Source organism: Lissotriton helveticus, chromosome 3_1 (assembly GCF_964261635.1).
Source record: "Lissotriton helveticus chromosome 3_1, aLisHel1.1, whole genome shotgun sequence".
NCBI lineage: Eukaryota > Metazoa > Chordata > Amphibia > Caudata > Salamandridae > Lissotriton > Lissotriton helveticus.
The window spans coordinates 1,943,928,931-1,943,948,698 of NC_136061.1; the positions used below are offsets into that span (position 1 = coordinate 1,943,928,931).

Sequence of the window (19,768 nt, forward strand, 5' to 3'; positions counted from 1 at the left end):
AAGCCCACACAAAAATGCTTACCAGGATGGACTTGCGTGGTCACACGGTCCCTGGCTGCCCGGCAAGGAATTCAACCTGGGTTGGAACCTGGAACAATGGACCCTGCGAGATGGATGGGAAGCCCGCGGAGGTGACCCCGGAGTTCGCGGAAGTGGATGTTGTTCCAGTGGGGGACTCGCCGACCCCTGCAGAGTGGCAGGTGGAAGGAGGGCCTACTCGGGAGGAAGTTTGATGGGCGCAGAGAGAGTGCCCAACGCTTGAAGGCATGCGGTGGCAGGCCGAAGCCCAGGCGACTGACCAGGAAACCGGCAATTACCATATTTACTGGGAGGATGGCCTCCTCTACAGTGAGCCTAAGGCTCTGATGCATGGGTCATCAATGGCCTTAGTGGTCCCCCAATGCTACCGAGCCTTCCTGCTGAAATGGGCACATGAGATACCACTGGCAGGACACCTGAGCCAGGACAAGACCTTTGCTCGGTTGGTCCCACATTTTACTGGCCCAGAATGCGAGTTGCCTCGGACACCTTTTGCAAGACCGGTAGGACTTGTCAGGAGAGTGGCAAGGCTGGGACTAAGTTGACGGTCCCTCTGGAACCGCTCCTGGTTGTCGGTACCCCTTTTGAGTGGGTAGACATGGACATTGTTGGGCCAATGGACCCGCCAACTTCTTCGGGACACCGGTTCATCTTGGTGTTGGTGGACCACGCCACCCAGTACCCGGAGGCAATCCGTCTGAGGACCATCACTGCACCTGCGGTGGCGCGGGCCTTGATGGGGATTTTTACCCGGCCTACATGCAGGCCATGTGGAAGGAGTGCGGAGTGACCTACAGGTTCTCCACTCCTTTCCACCCCCAGACTAACAGGCTGGTAGAGCGCTTCAACAAGACCCTGAAGGGGATGATCCGGAGCCTGCCAGAGGACTTGAGACGGAAGTGGGACGTCCTCTTACCCTGTCTGCTATTTTCCTACCGTCAGGTGCCGCAGAAGGGAGTCGGGTTCAGCCCCTTTGAGCTGCTCCATGGCCATGCCTATGGCCACCCCGTTAGGGGACCCCTCAGCCTTGTGAAGGAGGGGTGGGCGAAGACTTCTAAGAAGCCTCCCCGTGACGTAGTCAGCTACATGCTGCCATTCCGCAGCCAGATGGCCAAGCTGTGGAAGGAAGCCTCAGACAACCTGGAGGCTAGTCAAGCCGTCATGAAGGAGTGGTACGACCAGAATGCTCGGACGGTGGAGTTGGATGCTGGACAGAAGGTGGGGGACATGGAGCCCGGAGAGCTTAGCGTCCTCCAGGACCGGTGGACTGGACCATATGAAATCTTGGAGAAAAGAGGCCAGACCACTTATGTTGTAGACCTCAAGACCCCCGACAACCCCATAGAGTGTTCCACATCAACCGCCTGAAGCCACACCATGAGCGATCAGAGCTTGCTCTCCTTATGGTGACGTATGAGAGCGAAGAGGAAGAGAGCGAGCCTCTTCCGGACCTTCTGGCGGCCCAAGAGAAGGATGGATCTGTGGAGGGCATGGTCTTCTCCCCATCCTTGACTCTTGAGCAACAGAGGGACTGCCACCAGGCATTGGAGCAGTACTCCTCGTTGTTCTCCCTCACTCCTGGGATCACACACCTGTGTACCCATGATGTGGACACCGGGGACAGCCCACTTGTAAAAATCAAGTCTTATCGGCTGTCCGACAAGACTTCAGTTCTGTGTGGATTACCGTGGCTTGAACTCCATGACCAAGACGGATGCTCACCAGATCCCTCGGGAGGATGAGCTTATTGACCGACTGGGAGCAGCTCGGTATCGGAGTACCAGCAACCTAACGTCAGGATATTGGCAGATTGCCATGGCGGGCCGAGCAAAGGAGAAGACTGCGTTTTCCACCCCTGATGCCATTTTCAATTCCGTGTGATGCCCTTCGGGCTAAAGAATGCTCCAGCCACTTTCCAGCGGTTGGTCACCAGGTGCTGTCTGGCCGAGAGGCCTTCTCAGCTGCGTACCTGGACGACATAGCTATCTTCAGCAGCAGTTGGGAAGACCATCTGGAGCATCTCCAGGAGGTGCTACAGGCTCTACAGCAGGCTGGCCTAACAATCAAGGCGAGCAAGTGCCAGATTGGACAGGAATCTGTCGTCTACATGGGACACCTGGTGGGCGGGGGTAAGGTGCAACCCCTCCAGGCCTAAATCGAGACCATCTTGGCCTGGGGGCCCCCCAAAACCCAAAAGGAGGTCCGGGCTTTCCTCGGCCTCACGGGTTACTACCGACGGTTTGTCAAGGGCTATGGAACCATCCTAGCCCCCCTGACTGAATTGACATCCAAGAAGCACAACGCAAGGTCATTTGGACAGCTGCCTGTCAAGAAGCTTTCGACACCCTCAAGCACGCGATGTGCACTGCTCCGGTGCTAAGGACTCCGGACTATGGAAAGGAATTCATTGTGCAGACAGACGCCTCTGAGCATGGCATTGGAGCTGTGCTCTCCCAACTGAACGAGGAAGGCCAAGGCCAGCCAGTGGCCTTTATCTCTCGAAGGCTACTCCCCAGGGAACAGCGATGGAGTACGATAAAACGCGAATCCTTCGCTGTGGTGTGGGCCCTGAAGAAGCTGAGGCCATACCTTTTTGGCTCTCACTTCCTCATTCAGACCGACCACCGACCCCTTCGCTGGCGCATGCAGATGAGAGGCGAAAACCCCAAATTGTTGAGGTGGTCCATTTCCCTCCAGAGTATGGACTTTCGGGGGGAGCATCGACCCGGAGTAAACCACGCCAGCGCTGATGGTCTCTCTCGGGTTTTCCGCCTTAGTGATGAGAACTCCCTAGAGGTTGGGTAGCTCTCCCCACTTTCGGCTGGGTGGAAGCATGTTAGACCTGTCAGCACTAGGGTGGTCTTACCCCGCATTTTGTTCCCTTTGCGCCTCATTTTTGCCACCATCTTTTTGTTGGACCTAGGCCTCTGGGCACCTTACCACTGCCAAAAAGTGCTGAGGTGCAGGTGCTCTCTCCTAATAATATGGCTGCCACAGGTCCCTACAACTGCGGAGTGGCCATTGAACACACACGCACCAGTAGTTAGGAGCAGGTTGGGACATACTGCTACAGTATCTTTGCCGTCCCGCCTTTTTGTCCCATAGACCGACATGTAGAAGCTCCTGGAACCTTCCAGCCCAGGGAGGAGTTATGCTTTGCCGCCTTTATAGGAGGGTCACCTGACCTAGGGGTAGAAGAGGAAAGGAGGGAAACCGGACTAGTCAGTTGGGGCACCACTGGACCTGGGGGGAACCTCTGCCGGAGTATAGGCGGTTGGGCCTAGGGGGGAACCTACACTACTGGGACTGACTGAACTTAGGCCCTGCTGTACCCAAGTGAGCTGAGGGACTCTGCCAGCCTGCTAATCTTGCCCAGTGAGGGGGAAACCCAGGGGACCAACTCCAGTGTGCTGCAGGGGACCATCCTGCCTTTTATGCCTGCCAACTCGATCCCTCTTCTTCCCCCCCAAGAACCTGTAACAGAGACCTGCCATCCATCACCCCCCCCCAGAGAGGAGCTGCGCCCACCAAGCGCTGTATTGATGAAGTGGACTGCCTGCTGTGAGCACCGCTGATGGAGATCACGAGGTAATAAGCGATGTGCCAACCAAGCGCTTTATTGATAGAACTGTGCCCCTTACGCGCTAGACTGTAATATCCTGCTGCTCTCCTGCTAAGCACTGTGTTATTCAAGCGCTAATTGCCTAGATCACCGCCACAGCCAAGGACTTGTGGCGGTCATCACATGTGGGCATAATCGCGCTGCAGGGCCCTAATCATGGCTGCAGCCCGAGCGCTGTGAAATCTGAGGCACGGCCTGTACCCCGAGCTCGTGTGTACCTTGGTTGGGGCTCTGCTGCTAATCGCGCCTTGGGCCCGCAAATTACCGCCGCGGCCCTGGTGCCACATGAACAGAATCACCTCTTGCCCCGAAGTCCTCGCCTCGCCGGAATCAAGCATCATAGGACCGGTTTCTGGCTATCAGCCGTCATCAGCCAGGATAGCTTGACTCCAGTGGTGTGGAGAGCACGGGACTCCGATTCCGGTCCAGGAAAGACATGGCTTTCGGGCTGGACTGTTCCCATGAGGCACAGGGTCAAGACTGATTTGCATATGGCCATGTCTGAACTGGGTTGGCTTGGTGAGCAAAATAACGATGGATTAAACCCAGATCTGTGACGGGAGGTGAATGTTTTGCCATTGTGCAACATTCCGTCCATCATCTTGTGTGTTTTACAAATGTATTGAAAGCTGACAAAAGAACTGACAAATCCACACATCAGAAATATTTCTCTGACGCATAATGTGTCCCTGTTTCAGATATAAACAAACGGAAAATAATTAATTATTCGTATAACAAGGTTTCTCAAGTCAGAGTTTTCTTTATCACTACTTAGTCTAATTCGGATCTTGTCTCCAAAATATTAAGCAACTTTTTTGTTAACACGCTTACGCCAAACAGCTAGCTGGCAACTGAAAGAGTTGACCCTCTGACAACTTGGAGCACAGCTGAGAAAACATACAAAGCCTCCAACTGCAGCAAGACAGCGACAGCGACAAATACTCACTGGGAAATGGTGTTGGTGTCCAGGTCAATGCAGCTGACATCATGCGGTGGGTCGTAGAGATCAAAGTAGCGGGAGTCAATCCCCACAATGAACGGACAGGGGGCGCTCAACACATCTGCCAACGCCAGCGGGCAGAGAGGGATGTACGGACATGGCCAATGGAAAGGAAATATCATCTTTAGAAAGAGAGAAAGAAATGGGAGTAGAAAGAATCTAGCATCACTTGAATGGGAATTTATAAAACTGCATACAGTCACAGTGGACGACAAATTACTCCAACAGGCTATGTTCTCGGTCAGCATCAAGTACGGGGGCTTCTGACACCCGCTGCTGAGCTCTGTAGTTTCCGAGAGAACATGGGAACAGTTTCGTTTTTAAATATATATTGCCATATTGTAAAGCGTTGATGTTCATTCAATAGACAAATAAATAAATAAATAAATAAAATGCAGGTCCTGGGTATGAAGTCAGCTTAAGGTTGGCATTTCAATTAAGTTCTTTAAGCGCTAGCTGATCACTATAAGGCATGTTCAACCTCTTGCTTGTATGACAGCGCACAGCTTCCAAGCAAATGACCCAGCCAAAGCTCATTTAAATTTGGTTTACGTTATGATGGTCATTTGTCTACCTGTTAACCACCTCCTCCAACATTTCCTTTCTTATGTCGCACAATGGGGACCTCAAAAATAAAACTAGACGTTGTTCACTTTGGAAGACAAAATTGTACATTTGTGGCAAAGTCCAAAAACAGTTTTGAAGCTGGTCATCGAAGTCACTGCCACCAAGGCTGGGCTACTAGGACTCCCTTAATTACTTTGTAGATTACTTTGGTAGTTCCAGGACTGGATCCTGGGTTCAGTCCTGGGGTCTAAACTGAAACCAATTTACTAAAATCGTTTTAGTTATGGTAGTGATTTTTCAGGAATATAAAGCTGTTTTAAAAGTTAAAACTTAGAAACTTTTCAATGAAAACCTGGCAATGTTATCCAATGGGAGAAAATTCAGGTTGCAGGTAAAGTATGATCTTGTTACTTTTGTAATCCAGTACTGGGCTCCTGGGTCCAGCACTGGGGTCTCAACTTAAAACAGGTGAGTAATTGTGTTTCAGTATTTTGTATGATTTTTACTGAATATTTCAAGTTTTCAAAAGTATACAGAAGAAATTTCATAGAAAAACACACAATGGATTCCTATGGAGAAAATACAGATTACTAGTAAACCCAGTAAGGATTACTTTTGCGGTTCAGTACTGGGCTACAAAGTACAGTACTGGCTTCTCTCCATATCACAGGTGAGTACTTCGGAATTCGGAATTCAGGTGATTTTATATGAATATTTTTAGTTTCCAAATCTTCACACTTAGAAGATTTTTCGAGTCAAACCAGTCAATGTTATCCAATGGCAGGTAAGTGGGTTATCGGTTTCCAGGTGAGTACTTGGCTGGTGAAGTTAGGGTTCTGGGCATAGACTCAGGGGTCCCCCAGGGTCTGGTATGTACAGTTGGTTCACCCCCAGCGGCACAGTGGCGGCCGGGTGCAGAGGTAGTTAGGCCCAATGTTATCTAATGAGGGAAAGGGGGCCTCCGGTTGGTGGCTGCTGGCTAGCAGGCCACGCGGCTGTGGGAGCTGGGCTCCTGGTCACTTGCGCAGGGCAAATGGGGAAGTAGGATAGGGTACAGGTTGCACTGCCAGGGGCACTCGGGCGGCTGGGTGCAGGGTGCTTTTGAGCCGTCGGGCGCTCAATGTTATTCAATGAGGAACTTGAAAAGGGAACAAAGGCTGCAGGCTCGGGGACGAAGGATCTTCTGGAGCGACCAACACTTTGAGGGTAAGTTGGGGTCTTGGAGGATAGGTAGGCACCCAGGAGTTGGGCACAGGGGGCCGTGGGGTGCCGGGTGCAGGGGTGTCTTTTGAGGTCGGGAAATCTTACCCTCTGCTGGACGCGGTCGGAGGGGTCCTCTGTCCTGAGTCTGCAGGCATCGTCGGGGTTGTCGAGGAGGGTCTTTGGGCACTGGACTTCGGGTCCCAGTGGCCGAGGGGACATCCTCGTGGTCCTGGATCACTCTGGCACAGGCCGGGCTCGGCAGGTGCAGATTGGGTTGGCCCGGAGCTTCCTGGCTGGCACCAGGGGTGTTGTTGCAGCAGAGTCTCTGCTGATAGGAGTCCCAGGCTTTAAGAGGGTCAAGGCAGGCAGGTCCTCTGGGTGTCCCAAGGTTGCTGTCCACAGGAGTCGCCGGGATTAGGCAGGAGCAGGTTCCAGGATCAACAGGCCGGTAGGGCTGGGGCCAAGTCAGTTGTTGTCGTCCTGTTGTTAGCAGCTGCACGGCGGGTCTTCTTCCTCTTGATCTTGATCTTCTTTCTTCTTTTCTTATCAGGATCTGAGGAAGGAAGGTTCAGGGAGCCCCTAAATACTGAATGTAGGGGCGTTACAGGTAGGGCAAGGACAGGGACCAATAGGTCCCTGTCCTGGGGTGGGTACACCCCCTAGCCTGCTCCTCTCCTGTGGAAGGGGGGCTGGAGCCTAGCAGTGATTGGGCAGGGCTCCCCATCTTCAAGATGGCTGGAGCCCGGGGTCGTGCTTCACCTCGTCTCCCCCACCTGAGGGGTGGGGTTGGCACAGGCTGGCACCCCCCCTTCCTGACGTAGTTTTTCCCGCCAGTCTTCCCACCAGAGTGGGGGTCAGGACTGATGGGGGCCAGCTGCTGGGTACAGCAAATGGTCTGGAGAAGCTCACAGAGGCGGTATGCCTTTGAAGCTTCCCCCTGCCCATCCTGGGGGAGGAGACCTAGCATCTCGCCCAGGATGTGCATGGTTGCAGTCCCAGGAGAGCGGGGGGCTCTCCACCCAGGGGTCCAGCAACATGTCTGCTGTGTGGCAGCCTCTGCAGCTACTCAGCCCAACGTGGATTGTAGGTTAGGTTTTCAGGGGGCATCTCTAAGATGCCCTCTGGTGCATTTTACATTAAATCCCACACTGGCATCAGTGCGGGCTTAATGTGCTGAGAAGTTTGATACCAAACTTGTCAGTCTTCAGTGTTGCCATTATGGTGCTGTGGAGTTCGTAAAGACTAGCTCCCAGCACCATATACTCTTAATGGCATCACTGCACTTACAGTGCCCAGGAATGGCCCTGGGTACTGTAGAGGCACAGGGGTCATGCACCTGTGATCACACCTCTGGCATAGGGCACCCAGCTAGAGGGGTGACTGAAGTATGCCAGGGCAGTGGTTCTGTGGGCAGGGCACACAGGGATGTGTGCCATGTCGACTCTTTGTTTGGTTCTGTACTTAGACACTCAGAATGCAAAGGCAGTGTGTGGGTGTCAGGGTACAGGGCCCCTGAGGGTGGCACAATAAGTGCTGCAGCCCTCAGGGGTCTTCTCTGGTCACCATGCCCTGGGTACCTAGGGTACCATTTACTAGGGGCTGACAGGTGGCCAGAGATGTCAATTGGGTTTTAGTTGTAACACAGTTTTAGGGAAGGAACACAGGCCCTGGGTACCTGGTTGTCAGAATGCTGATTGACCATGTGTAGATACTGAGGGACCTTTTAGGTAGAGGAACCGGTTTGCAGAGGGTCAGTAGGAAACTTGTGTCCGATAAAGTTTCTACCAGATAAGGTGTTAACAAAGGTAAATAACTTTTTCACCTGATAGAGCTTCCTAGCTGCAGAGTTCCTAAATTAGAATAGATACCAAAGCATTACCTCTCTTGAGGAGGGTCTGTAAACTGGCTCTCACCAAAAAGTACTAGTGGACCAAACGGGTAGAGTGCCCGTCAGAAAGGACCCGTCACAAAGGACCTGGCTGTCAAGGCAGTAGTGTTTGATAAATGTGCGTTAGAATGTCTATGTAGCAGCCTGACAGTTGTCCAGGACAGGAATTCCACGAGCTGTTGCACCAGTCGCTGCTTTGGCGGAATGAGCCAGCAAACCCTCAGGAGGTTGCTACTTGCTTAATGCGTAGCAGATCTTTATTCAAAGTACAATCCATCTGGAGATGGTCCATATCTGCAAAGCCTTCTTCTTTGGGCAAGTGAATTCACCAAAGAGCTGATCGTCCGCCCAGTGGCCTTTGGTGCAATCGATATAGAATGACAATTCTCTTTTGAGTCCAAGTGGTGGATTCTCTCTTCCTCCTTGGAGGGTTGAGGTGAAGCAAAGAATGCCAGTAGCATGATGGATTAGCAGATGTGGAAAAGTGTCACTCCCTTCGGCAGGAAACAGGCATTGGTTTGGAGAACCAGTTAGTCTGGGAAGAAGCTGGTGCCTGGAGATTGAACAGAAAGAGCCCCTAGCTCGCCCTACACTCCTTGTCTATGTGATGGCCACAAAAAAGACTGTCTTGATGGTTAGGAGTCTTAGAGGGCAGCTATGCAGGCGTTCACAGGGAAAGCACAACAAATAGGTTAAAACTAAATTAAGATCACATTGGGGCTTAACAAAAGGTTTGGGAAGAAACTTGCAGATGTGTCACAACGGTTGACAAACTGAAAGGGTTTTTTTTTTTTTTTTGGTGTCGTAAGACGTTTATTAAGTACTGTCAGATGTACACAGCGTCACGCCTACAACCCTGAGGCGGGCCGCTATTCGTGTAAAGTATCAGGACGGTATGAGACATAAGAGAAAGATAATAAAATAAAAAAGGAATACTTTACATACACTTAGTCGTATGCGTTATCTGAACATAATGACAGTATGCATATGTAATTTGAACATATCAAGTCTTCTTACTTTTTACATTTTTCGTTAAACTTCAACATGTGCGGTATCTGAACAGTATGTAGGAGGATGTCGTGCATCAGTACAGCGGAGGGCCCACATCTAGGCATGATATATTACCCACAGCACATCTCAAATCTGCACAGCAGAGCCTGGATAGTTCCTTGCTTCTCGCAGAGGTGGCACTTCGATCCATCATTAGTATATCATAGGACAATCAACCATACAGTTCCAACCAGGTATTAAGGCGCCACACTGGAGGTATGAGCAGTCCACAGAGCGAGGAATGGGAAACAGGAAAGTCAGCCCTTGAGAGCACATCCGTACACCACATCCCCCTTCCTTCCAGTAACCATGAGGGCCACCAAAAGTATATCACCAATACAACTCTCAAACCATCAATCACAGGCTTCCTCCGCCGCTACCTCCAGCAAATAGCATTGTAGTGGCGCCCATATGTCTGTAGGCCTGGAGGTGACAGGTAACAGTTCAGAGTAGGTATGCAGTTGTTCTTGACAGTAGACCATGTCTCTCACCCAATCCTTGAACTTGGGGGCCCTGCCTCTACCCCATCTACATGCTATTCTTCGTTTGGCCAATAATAGAGCTAGTGCCACATACTTGCTGTGGGCTGCCTGAAGTGGTTCCACATAACCCAATAGTGCCAAGATCGGGGAAGGGTCTACCAGTGTGTGTATCATTTTGGATATGGCCTGAAAAACTTTTCCCCAATAGCGGTGCACCTGTTCACACCCCCATGCAAGGTGCAAGAAATCCGCCCCCGGATCCCCACATCTATCACAATTGTCAGTGGCTCTCAATTGGAATCTGTGCAGTCGTGCCGGTGTATGATACAATCTGTGTATGAATTTGTAGTGAATAATCCTATATCTGCTGCTAGATGATATGCGTTCCGTCTGCTGCAGACAGAAATCCCACTGTCTATCGGTGAGTGGCACGTCTAACTCCTGATTCCACTTTTCCCTGGCGGGTAAGTCTTTATAGTCCACATTGGCACGGATCGATTTGTATAGTGTGGACACCAGTTTATTGGGAGTATCTTGCGTAAGAAGGTGTTGTAGCGGGACAAGTACCGGAGGTTCTTGTGGGAAGTCTGGCGTGATCGCCTGCAAACCGTGCCTGAGCCTGATATAGTAAAACACCTCTAGCGGCGTCGGCTGTATCCCTTCATAGAGCTGTTCCCTGGAGCGAAATGTGCCATTCTGGTACAGATCTCCCCATGTTCGAACATGTATCCTCTGCAATAGTTTCTGAAAGCCTGCTTCCTGTAAAAGCGGCAACTGCGGGTGATAGGTCAAGGGCAATAATGGGGCGTAAAGCATCTGCAGGTCGAGTCTCGAGCCTATGAGTCGCCACGCAGTGACGGTACTCAATACTGTGTTGGGAGTTTTATCTCTACCTTCTGCCGGGGAGTATAGTGCACCGTCTATCGGAGTAGGGTGTGCTAGCCAGTGTTCAGCCGCCAATTGGGGCATATATCTAGGCTGTCGTATCCAGAAGTAGGCAAAGTGGGCCTGGGCTGCTCGGTAATAAAGTTCAAAGTCCGGGATTCCAAAGCCGCCCTGCGAGTAGGGTCTGACAAGGATCTCCCATGTAAGTCTCGGCGATTTCCCGCCCCACACTAGTTTAAGTAGTTCCGTGCGCAGCAGCCTAAAGAAAAAGACTCCGGGATTGAATGGTATGTTCAGAAAGAGATATAGGAGTTGAGGGAGTATTACCATCTTAATTAGGGAGGCTCTTCCAGCCATAGACAAGGGAAGAGTTATCCATCTGGAGATATTATCACTGAGTTTATCCATTACTACGCCGTAATTAGCCCGAAGTAACGCCTCCCTGTCTTTTTCAATGCGTATTCCAAGGTATTTAAAATCCCCCTCACACCAGGCAAGTGGGTATTCTAATGCAAACTTATGTGTTGAGGCCGTGAGTGGAAAAATACATGACTTGTTCCAGTTTATCTGGACACCAGAGAGGACTCCGAACCGTATGAACTCCCTAAGGATGGGATGCAAGTTCTCACGAGGGTGACGAACATAGAGCGTAATATCGTCGGCATACATCGAGATCAGTATCTGTCTTTGAAAACATCGCAACGCACTATCCCGATGGTGTTGACGCAGTTTAGCCGCTAGGGGCTCGGTGGCTATGGCAAAAAGGAGTGGGGAGAGGGGGCATCCCTGCCTAGTACCTCTAGAAACCGGGAAGTCCGAGGACAATTTGCCGTTAATGAGGACTTTGGCCATCGGATTCGTATATAATAATCTAATCCAGGAAATGAAGATATGTGGAAAGCCCATGCGTTCTAGTACCCGGAAGACATAATCCCACTCCAATGAATCAAACGCCTTGGTGGCGTCTAAAAAAATGGCCGCCATAGGCAAGTCCTCATCAACTGAATTATAGACTGAAAAAAAGGTGCGGAGATTGTGCGAAGTCGCCCTGCCTGGGACAAATCCAGCCTGATCTGGGAGTATCAAGTCAGGCAATAGAAGGCTAATGCGTGTAGCTATTAATTTTGCAAGAATCTTCACGTCGCAGTTCAGCAATGACAGGGGCCTATATGAATCGCATTGGGTAGCAGGTTTCCCCGGCTTGAGAAGCGACGTGATGAGAGCGGTTCTCATGGAGGCAGGGAGGTGACCAACGTCTAGGGCATCCTCGTACACTTCGCGCAGTACCGGTGCCATGAAATCCACAAATGTCTTGTAGAATTCGATAGGGATGCCATCTAACCCCGTGGCTTTACCCGATTTCATGTGCATGATCGCCTCCCTCACCTCATCCAGTTCGAACGGGGCGCTAAGAAATGCTCTTTGTGAATCGCTCAGCCATCCCAATGATACATCTGCCAGGTATCCATCTAGCGATAGTTCCCCTGTTCTGGTTGAGGAATACAAAGTACTATAGTGTCCCACAAATGCATTCAATATGTGTGTGGTGTCTCTGAGTAGTACCCCTTCCATAGTCTCCAATTCAAGTATGACAGTAGGCGAACGCATAAGTTTGATTGTTGCTGCTAAGGCTTTCCCAGGTCTCTCGCCTTCCCCATACCTCCTGGCCACCCAGTGTTTGTTCCTGAACTTCACCTCTCGTGCAGCTTCATCAGTATATTCCGACAATTTGTCTCGTATTATAGCCAGTGTGTCACTCCCAGGGCTAACTCTGAGCGCATCTTCCGCGTTTCTAAGGTCAGTTTCTAAAGTCCGTAACCTATTCAATATACTCTTAAGTACCCCTGAGCCTTTTGAAATGCAAAGTCCTCTAAGCGTGACCTTAAAAGCATCCCATATAGTTTCGACATCTTGTACTGAGTCTTTATTTCGTTGAAAAAAATCTAGGCATTCATCTCGGAGTTCCTCTTGGAAGATAGTGTCCAGCAGCATCGTGGGTTGCATACGCCATGCCGTAACAGGGGGGCCTAGTTCAGTTCCCCGCAACGTGATGAGAACAGGTGAGTGATCTGAATATGTCCTAGGGAGATGTGTCGAATAAATTAGTGATGTGTAAAGGTGTGGTGTCAAGAGTATATAATCCAATCTGGCCCATGATCTCGCCTGAGCAGTGAAGTGTGTGCCTTCCTCCTTCGTCCCATGCATAGATCTCCATGCGTCTAAAAGATTATTATCATCAATCGTCGCACGGAGAATCTCTCTTCCAGAAGTATAGTGATGTGGCGCGGGGTGTGACCTGTCCAAGACCGGATTTAGGGTCGTGTTGAAATCACCCCCCCAGATAATGTGTTGGGGCCCTGTTCCCACAATTGCCGCCCACAGGTCCGTAAAGTACTGTGGATCATCCACATTAGGCCCGTAGCAACAGACCAGCGTCACAGCCATTTGCCCAAGTCGGCCCCACATTAAACAAAATCTCCCTTGTGTATCTGTCTTAGAGCCCGCTAAATGGAAAGGGGTGTTTCTTTTCACCAAAATAGCCGTACCCCGTGCATAAGAGGAATATGAGGAGAATACCGTATATGAGGCCCATCTTTTCCCAAACATGTGTAGACCCTGCGGCTTGAAGTGTGTCTCCTGGAGTAAGGCAATGTGGATGTTATGTCGATCAAGATAGCTTAGTATTTTCCGTCTCTTCCTAGGATCACCCAGTCCTCTCACGTTCCATGTGATAATATTCAAGTTAGTGTCCCCCATGTGTGCAAGTGTATATATGCACCAGAAGTCGAGGCATTGTGTACGGCGTATCTACCACCAGCAGGCCCTGCTTGAGCCGTGCAATCGAATATTAGGCCCATTCACATCCCTGACGCAATCAAGAAATTTCAAGACTAAATATAGTAGCAGTTCTTCGACACTTGACGCACATGCATTAAACAGAAACCAAACATTTCTCCCAACTGTGTAGCCATCTCGCCCACCCCCCAGAACCCCCCACAAGTAAACAGTGTGCACAGCGATAGCTGCAGCAAACCCCATCCCTCCCTTCTCGTGAAGTCTATGCGGCTCCGTCAGAAATACCCACATCTCGCTTTCTGCAATCCTCCCATGCCACACAACTTGCCCGCCTCCCCCCACCCACTGAAGCATCCCCAACTTGCCAGCATCCCAGGCCCTCCCCCCACCCAAAGGGTGACCAAAACACCCGAACATCAACAGGAATGGAACCAAGTTCCTTGGGGTACACCCAGTAGGGGTCATCTGAGGTGCACGTCCGCCCACCCCCATTCCTCCCGTTCCTTGCATGCCCGCCCCGATGTCTCTATCCGGAGGGGGAAGGGAGTGAGGGGGGTGGGTGCCTGGCATACGTTACCGCCTGCATTCCGATACCCGTCCGTGGTACCCTGCCAATCTGTCGCAGTCTCTATATTGAGTAGTAACCTCGAACCTTGGAGTGAGAGAAGTATCATGTCCCAGCAGTGTGGTTAATCTTAGCAACAAATGTCAGCCGTTCACTTAATCAGTGCTCAAGTCATGCTGGCCTCCAGCTTCTGCAGGCCGCCTTCCCTGTTTAGGCAGTGTTTTAATGTAATCCTCGACTTGCTGCGGGTTGACAAAAAATGTTGTGTACCCTGATGGGTCACTCGCAGTTTGGCTGGGTACAGAAGGGCATAGTCAATATGTAGGTCCCTAAGTTTCCTCTTAACAGCAAGGAATTTCCGCCTTTGTTCTTGTACTACCGGGGTAAAGTCCGGGTATATAGAGAAAGTCACTCCATCGTGCGTGAGGTTCTGTGTCGTCCGTGCCGCTCGCAGGGCCGCATCACGATCTCTATAATTGAGCAGGCGCGCAATGATGGGTCTCGGAGGGGTTCCCGTCTGGGGTCTAGGCCCGAGCGATCTATGAGCACGCTCCACTACAAATTGGTTCGAGAAGGCCTCCGCCCCTACCGTCGCTATGAGAATCTTCTCTATATAGAGCTCCATCTTGCCGGTGTTGGTCGTCTCTGGAATTCCTGTGACGCGAATGTTATTTCTGCGGCTCCTCGCTTCCAACTCCTCATTTTTGGCGGCAATCACACGCAGCACATTGTCCATTCTCGAGAGTCTCGAGGTATGCGATACAGATGTGTCTTCATTTTCGGATATTCGTCGCTCCACCTCAGTAATACGCTCCTCGTGTATGTCCATTTTCTGGGCTATGCCGTCCATTCTGGCTGAGAGTCTATCAACTTTGTCGACGACAGTGGCGAAGCCCTGGCGCATCTCATGTAACATCGTGGCAATGTCCGGCACCGCAGAGGCCGGTGTGGATACCTCTGTGGATGGGCTCCGAGGTTGCCCGCTGTCCACCGTGTTCCTCGTCACTTTCTTTTGCACTGCAGGCTCAAACTGCAGTTTGGGCTGCCTGTTGTCTGGTTTCCCCATTGCGCCAATTACCTCAGATTTACGATGACCTGTCTCGGTGAAGCTTAAAGTGAATTGGGCACCCCTTCGTCCGTTAGGTGCTGCCCAGCAGTTGCGGTGCCCCTTCTGCACCACCAGCCGGCGGAGAGAGTTGTGGCGGCGTTCCTAGTGGGATCCTGCAGGGAAGGAAATCTCGGCGCCAGGCAGCTGTAACCAACAGGGCAATGAACACCGGGTGGTCCCGCCGGGTGAAACGGCATAGATCAGGGCGGCCGTCAATGCCCTCAGGCTTTTTGCAGGAGCTCGAGGATTGGGAGAGCCCTCCCGTTCCCTATGCCGCTATATTGTTCAGTGTGCAGGGGTGCTCGTGACCTTATCGCTCACCTGATGGAACCCTACAGTCCAGGGTGAGTCACTCAGGCCGTGGTTCCATCTTGCTATGGGGCCCCAACCACGCAGCAGCTCCAGCAAAGAGGCCCGGGTCCCGCAAAGTCATAAGCGCTGTGATCGGCGTCAGGCTTCGCCTCCCACCGCAAAAGTACAGTTGTGCCCAGAGGATCTCACCGGTTCATGGTATCCAGACGCCGGGGGGGGGGGGCGGATGAAGAGAGGAGCCGCAGCCCGCCTCCACAGGCGCGCCGAGGAAGCCGTCCGCCTCCGCTCCTCAGGCCTACCTGCCTCGTGGTGCGCCCCGGCTTCCCGCAGTCCCCCGATCCGTTCCCGGGCTCCGCAGTGGTAGAGTGTTCTCCGGGCAGTACCTTCCGACGGCACGAACTTCGTCCCTCCTGAAGGCAGAGCTGCCAAACTTACACCGAGTGTCAGGCAACACTCCCTGTCTCAACGTGGGGAGTTTCGGACGGGTGGGAGCAGGGTAAACAGGATAAATTAAAGGATAATAACGCCAGGCTGCCAGAGCCTCACTAGAGTGCGGCCATTAAGCTTGTGCGCCCTCTAGCGCCCCCGACAAACTGAAAGGGTTGGTCCAACAACTACAAGAAATCAGAGATGGGCAAAAGATACCACGTAACTGTGCTCAGAGCAAGTCCTTGCCAGTCTAAGGACAAAAAAAAGCAACATTTCAGACAAGGGTGCAGAAAGTGGGTCAACACGTGTTTCAGCATACCAAGCCACAAACATGTCCCAATGGCCGGCATATACAGTTTTGGTCAATGGATGTCTGGCTGACAAGACAACCTCACATATTTTGGGAGGGAGATCAAAGACTCTCAACTGCTGCTGCTTAATCTCCTCACATGAAGGCGGAGTGTGTGCAGATTTGGGTGTAGGACCCTGCCCTGTTTGCTGCAACAGGAGATCGTCTCTAAGGGGTAGCATATTCCGAGGGCAGATGCTCATGCTCAGGAGTTTGGGATACCCTACTCTCTGTGCCCAATACGGAGCCACTAGAATGACTTGGGCTTTGTCTGTCCTGATGATCTTCAGAACTCAAGGCAGAAGTGGTATTGGCGGAAAAGCATAAAGGAGCTCTGGGTCCCATCAAGACTAAATGAGTTTCCAAGCAAATTCTTCATTGGAAATTCCAAGGCACAGAAATGTTGACACTGCCCCTTTTTTTTGGTGGGGAAAAGATTTAACCAAGCCTCCCCCCAGTCCTGGAAGAGACCGAGCACCATCTCTGGATGTAGAAGCAGTTTGTGATAAACAAGGAATAAATGGATGAGCTTGTCCACCCTGAAGTTCAGAGAGCCTGCCAGGTGTTGTACGACCAGATGTTGTAGCCATGTCCAGAGACACAGGGCTTCCTGGCACAGCATCCACGACCCCACTTCAACCTGTTTATTGCAGTACCATATGACGGTAGTGTTGTCCGTGAACACCTGAACCCACCTTCCACTGATTGAGTAGGCCTTCAACTGTAATCAAGTTGATGAGGAGCTGAGACCTGCGGGAGACCAGAGTCCTCCATCTCCACCTCTCCCATATGGCTGTCCCAACCCAGGAGTGATGCCTCTGTGAGCTCTGGCAGGGGAATGGAGAGGGGTCTACCACTGACTCAACCAGCCTCCACTAAATTTCATTTTCAGTGCCCCCTGATATCTGGATCTGGTGTAGCACCCACTGGTATTTCACATCCCAATGCACCCCACTTATGCCATTGAGGGTACTTCACAAGCAGGATGCAGGAGGACATCAGACAAGGGAGTCTTAGAATCAGTCCCACCGAGATCCAGGACTAAGGCTGGAACAATTGGAATCATTGCATATGACACGCCACTCTGGAGGATAGGCGCGGAACAGCACTGTGTCCAGAATAGCTCAGATGAAAGGGAGCATCCGAGAGGGAATCAGGTGTGACTTCGGCATGTTTATAGTGTACCCCAGTGAGTGCAGGAGGTTCGCCATAGTCTGGGGGTGGATGGCGACTGCCTGGGGAGAGCTCGCCTTCAACAGCCAGTCCTTTAGGTAGGGGAAGACTGGAACCCTTGACCTCTGCAGATGGGCTGCAACCACTGTCATCACTTTCGTGGACACCTGAGGGGCGCTGGTAAAGCCAACAGGGAGCTCAGCAAGCTAAAAGTGCTCATGGCCCACCGTGAACTGCAGGTAGCGTCTGTTGGCTTGTAGGATGGTGATGTGGAACTATGCTTCCTGCAGGTCAAACAACACCATCCAGTCTCCACGGTCCAGGGCAGACAGGAACTGAGCCAACATGAGCATTTTGAATTTCTCCTTTTTCAGGAAGTAGTTGAGGGAGCACAAATCTAATATAAGATGGTGGCCTCCTTCCTTTGGCACCAGGCTCCCTCCTTTGGCACCAGGAAGTAGCAGGAATAGCAACCACGACTTACTTCTGATGTTAGCATCCTCTCTATTGCACCTTTGGCCAATTCAGCCTGTAGTCCCTGACACAGAAGGGAGAGATTGTCTTCAGTCAGTCGACCTGAGAATGGTAGTAGGGGCAGCAGGGTTTCTGTGAATTGTAGGGGGTAACCTCACTGAACAATTTGGAGCACCCACTTGTCCAAAGTTACTGCTTGCCAGTGGGCCTGATCCTGCTGCCAACACGGTCCCCGTTATGCTGCTAGCGCACAGAAAAGAGGTTTGGAGGCTGCAGCTGCCGTGTGGGGAGAGGGGATGGGGAGATGACCTCTGGCCATGGTGCCCACGAGGCTTGTGAGAGCCGCGTCCTTGGCTCGAAAGAACTGGGGAGACTGCCAACTGTAGTGGCTAGGTAGATAGGGAGGCGGTTGGTAGCCCCTACCATAGTCTCAAAAGGAGGGAAATCCAAGAGTGGCTGTCGTAGGGCCATGGGGAGTCCCAATAACCGAGCAGTGACCCTACTGTCCTTGAAGCACTTGAGTGCTGAATCGGTCTTGTCACTAAAAAGACAATTGCCGAAGGGCATGTCCATAAAGATGCCTGGACATTCCCAGAGAAACCGGATTACCTCAGCCAAGCATGTCAACAAAGTACCACCAACGAAGAAATTGCTCTACCCAGCAAGTCTGTTGTGCCAGTCTGCAGCAATCGCAAACTTTTCTGCAGCCCTGAGATCGCAAATATAGACTGAGTCAGGATAGCTTGTGTTCCTCAGAGAACATGGGTAGCACTTGAGCAATGGAGTCCCATACTGTGTAGGTATACCGGCAGAAGAGAGAGACCGTGTTTACTGACCGCAGTGCAAGGCTAGTGGAAGAGAAAATGCAGTGCTGGGTGAGGCAAGCTGAATCCCAAGGAGCAGGGCTGTGGTGGAGGGCGATCGTTCTGTGCACAGGTGTGCCTGTGTAGGGCTTGACCCCAGGCCCGAGCAGGACATCAGTGAGTGTTTCATTAAAGGAGAGGAAATGGTGCTGTGTGGGATATCCGAGGTTGAAGCACCTCCATCAAGACACTGGTCTTGACCTCCATTGGGGGCAGCATAAGGTTGACACCTCAGCAACCCTCTGCACCACCGTGACAAAGGCAGCCCCTTCCTTAGTAGCCACCCTGGGAGACCAGGTCAGTGTGTAGCGAGGTGTCCTGACCACTGGCATCAACCAGTTTTTAATGCCAGTTATCCTCAGCCAAGGGTTCATCAATGGAATCGGGATAACCGTAAGGATCTTCAGATCCACCCCAAGCATATTCCTCGCAGGTCCTATCAGAAAAAGGAGGCACTGTTTCTGACCAGGAAGGTCTAAGTCAGAGCTGCAATGGTGTCTACATTGGACAACGCCAGCCCGGCTCCTGGGGATTACTATGGGGTCAAAGACGCCGAAGGGTGCTGGCGGAACTGGGAACTAAGCCACTGGATCAAATCTGGTGAAGGTTGTGAATTCATGACTGGAATTGGTCCAGATCCAAAGGGCTGGGCTTGCGTCAAAGGCGAACTAGCTGGGAGAAACCCAGTTGGGGCACCTTCCAATCCATGGGGTCCGAAGGCGCCCCATAGGGGTTGAATTGCCTAAAAATGCATAGCCTAATTAGATTCCTTAAATTGGTTGAGGGTCGTTTTGGCTTCAAGAAATTAAGGAAGGTGTGGAGTGGACCCAGGCTAAGCCTCCGTGGGGGAAGGTGTGGGTACAGGGCCTAGACATGCGGCATCGTTCCTAGGCATCGTCTGATGATTTGGACTGGCGAGGTCGAAGAACGCTTCGACTTCTAGGTCTTATTCTTCTTGTGCGA

At 51.6% G+C, this 19,768-nt stretch overlaps 1 protein-coding gene across 5 annotated transcripts in view; it reads right to left on the reverse strand.

Annotated features, from left to right (window-relative positions):
- Positions 1-19,768, reverse strand: part of DENND4A (DENN domain containing 4A) — a 587,116-nt gene that overhangs the window by 240,289 nt on the left and 327,059 nt on the right. For all 5 annotated transcript variants that reach the window (XM_078683021.1, XM_078683023.1, XM_078683019.1 and 2 more), the window contains one exon: positions 4,608-4,783. In XM_078683021.1, coding sequence (XP_078539147.1) covers positions 4,608-4,783 — 176 coding nt within the window. The remainder of the gene's footprint in view (positions 1-4,607; positions 4,784-19,768) is intronic.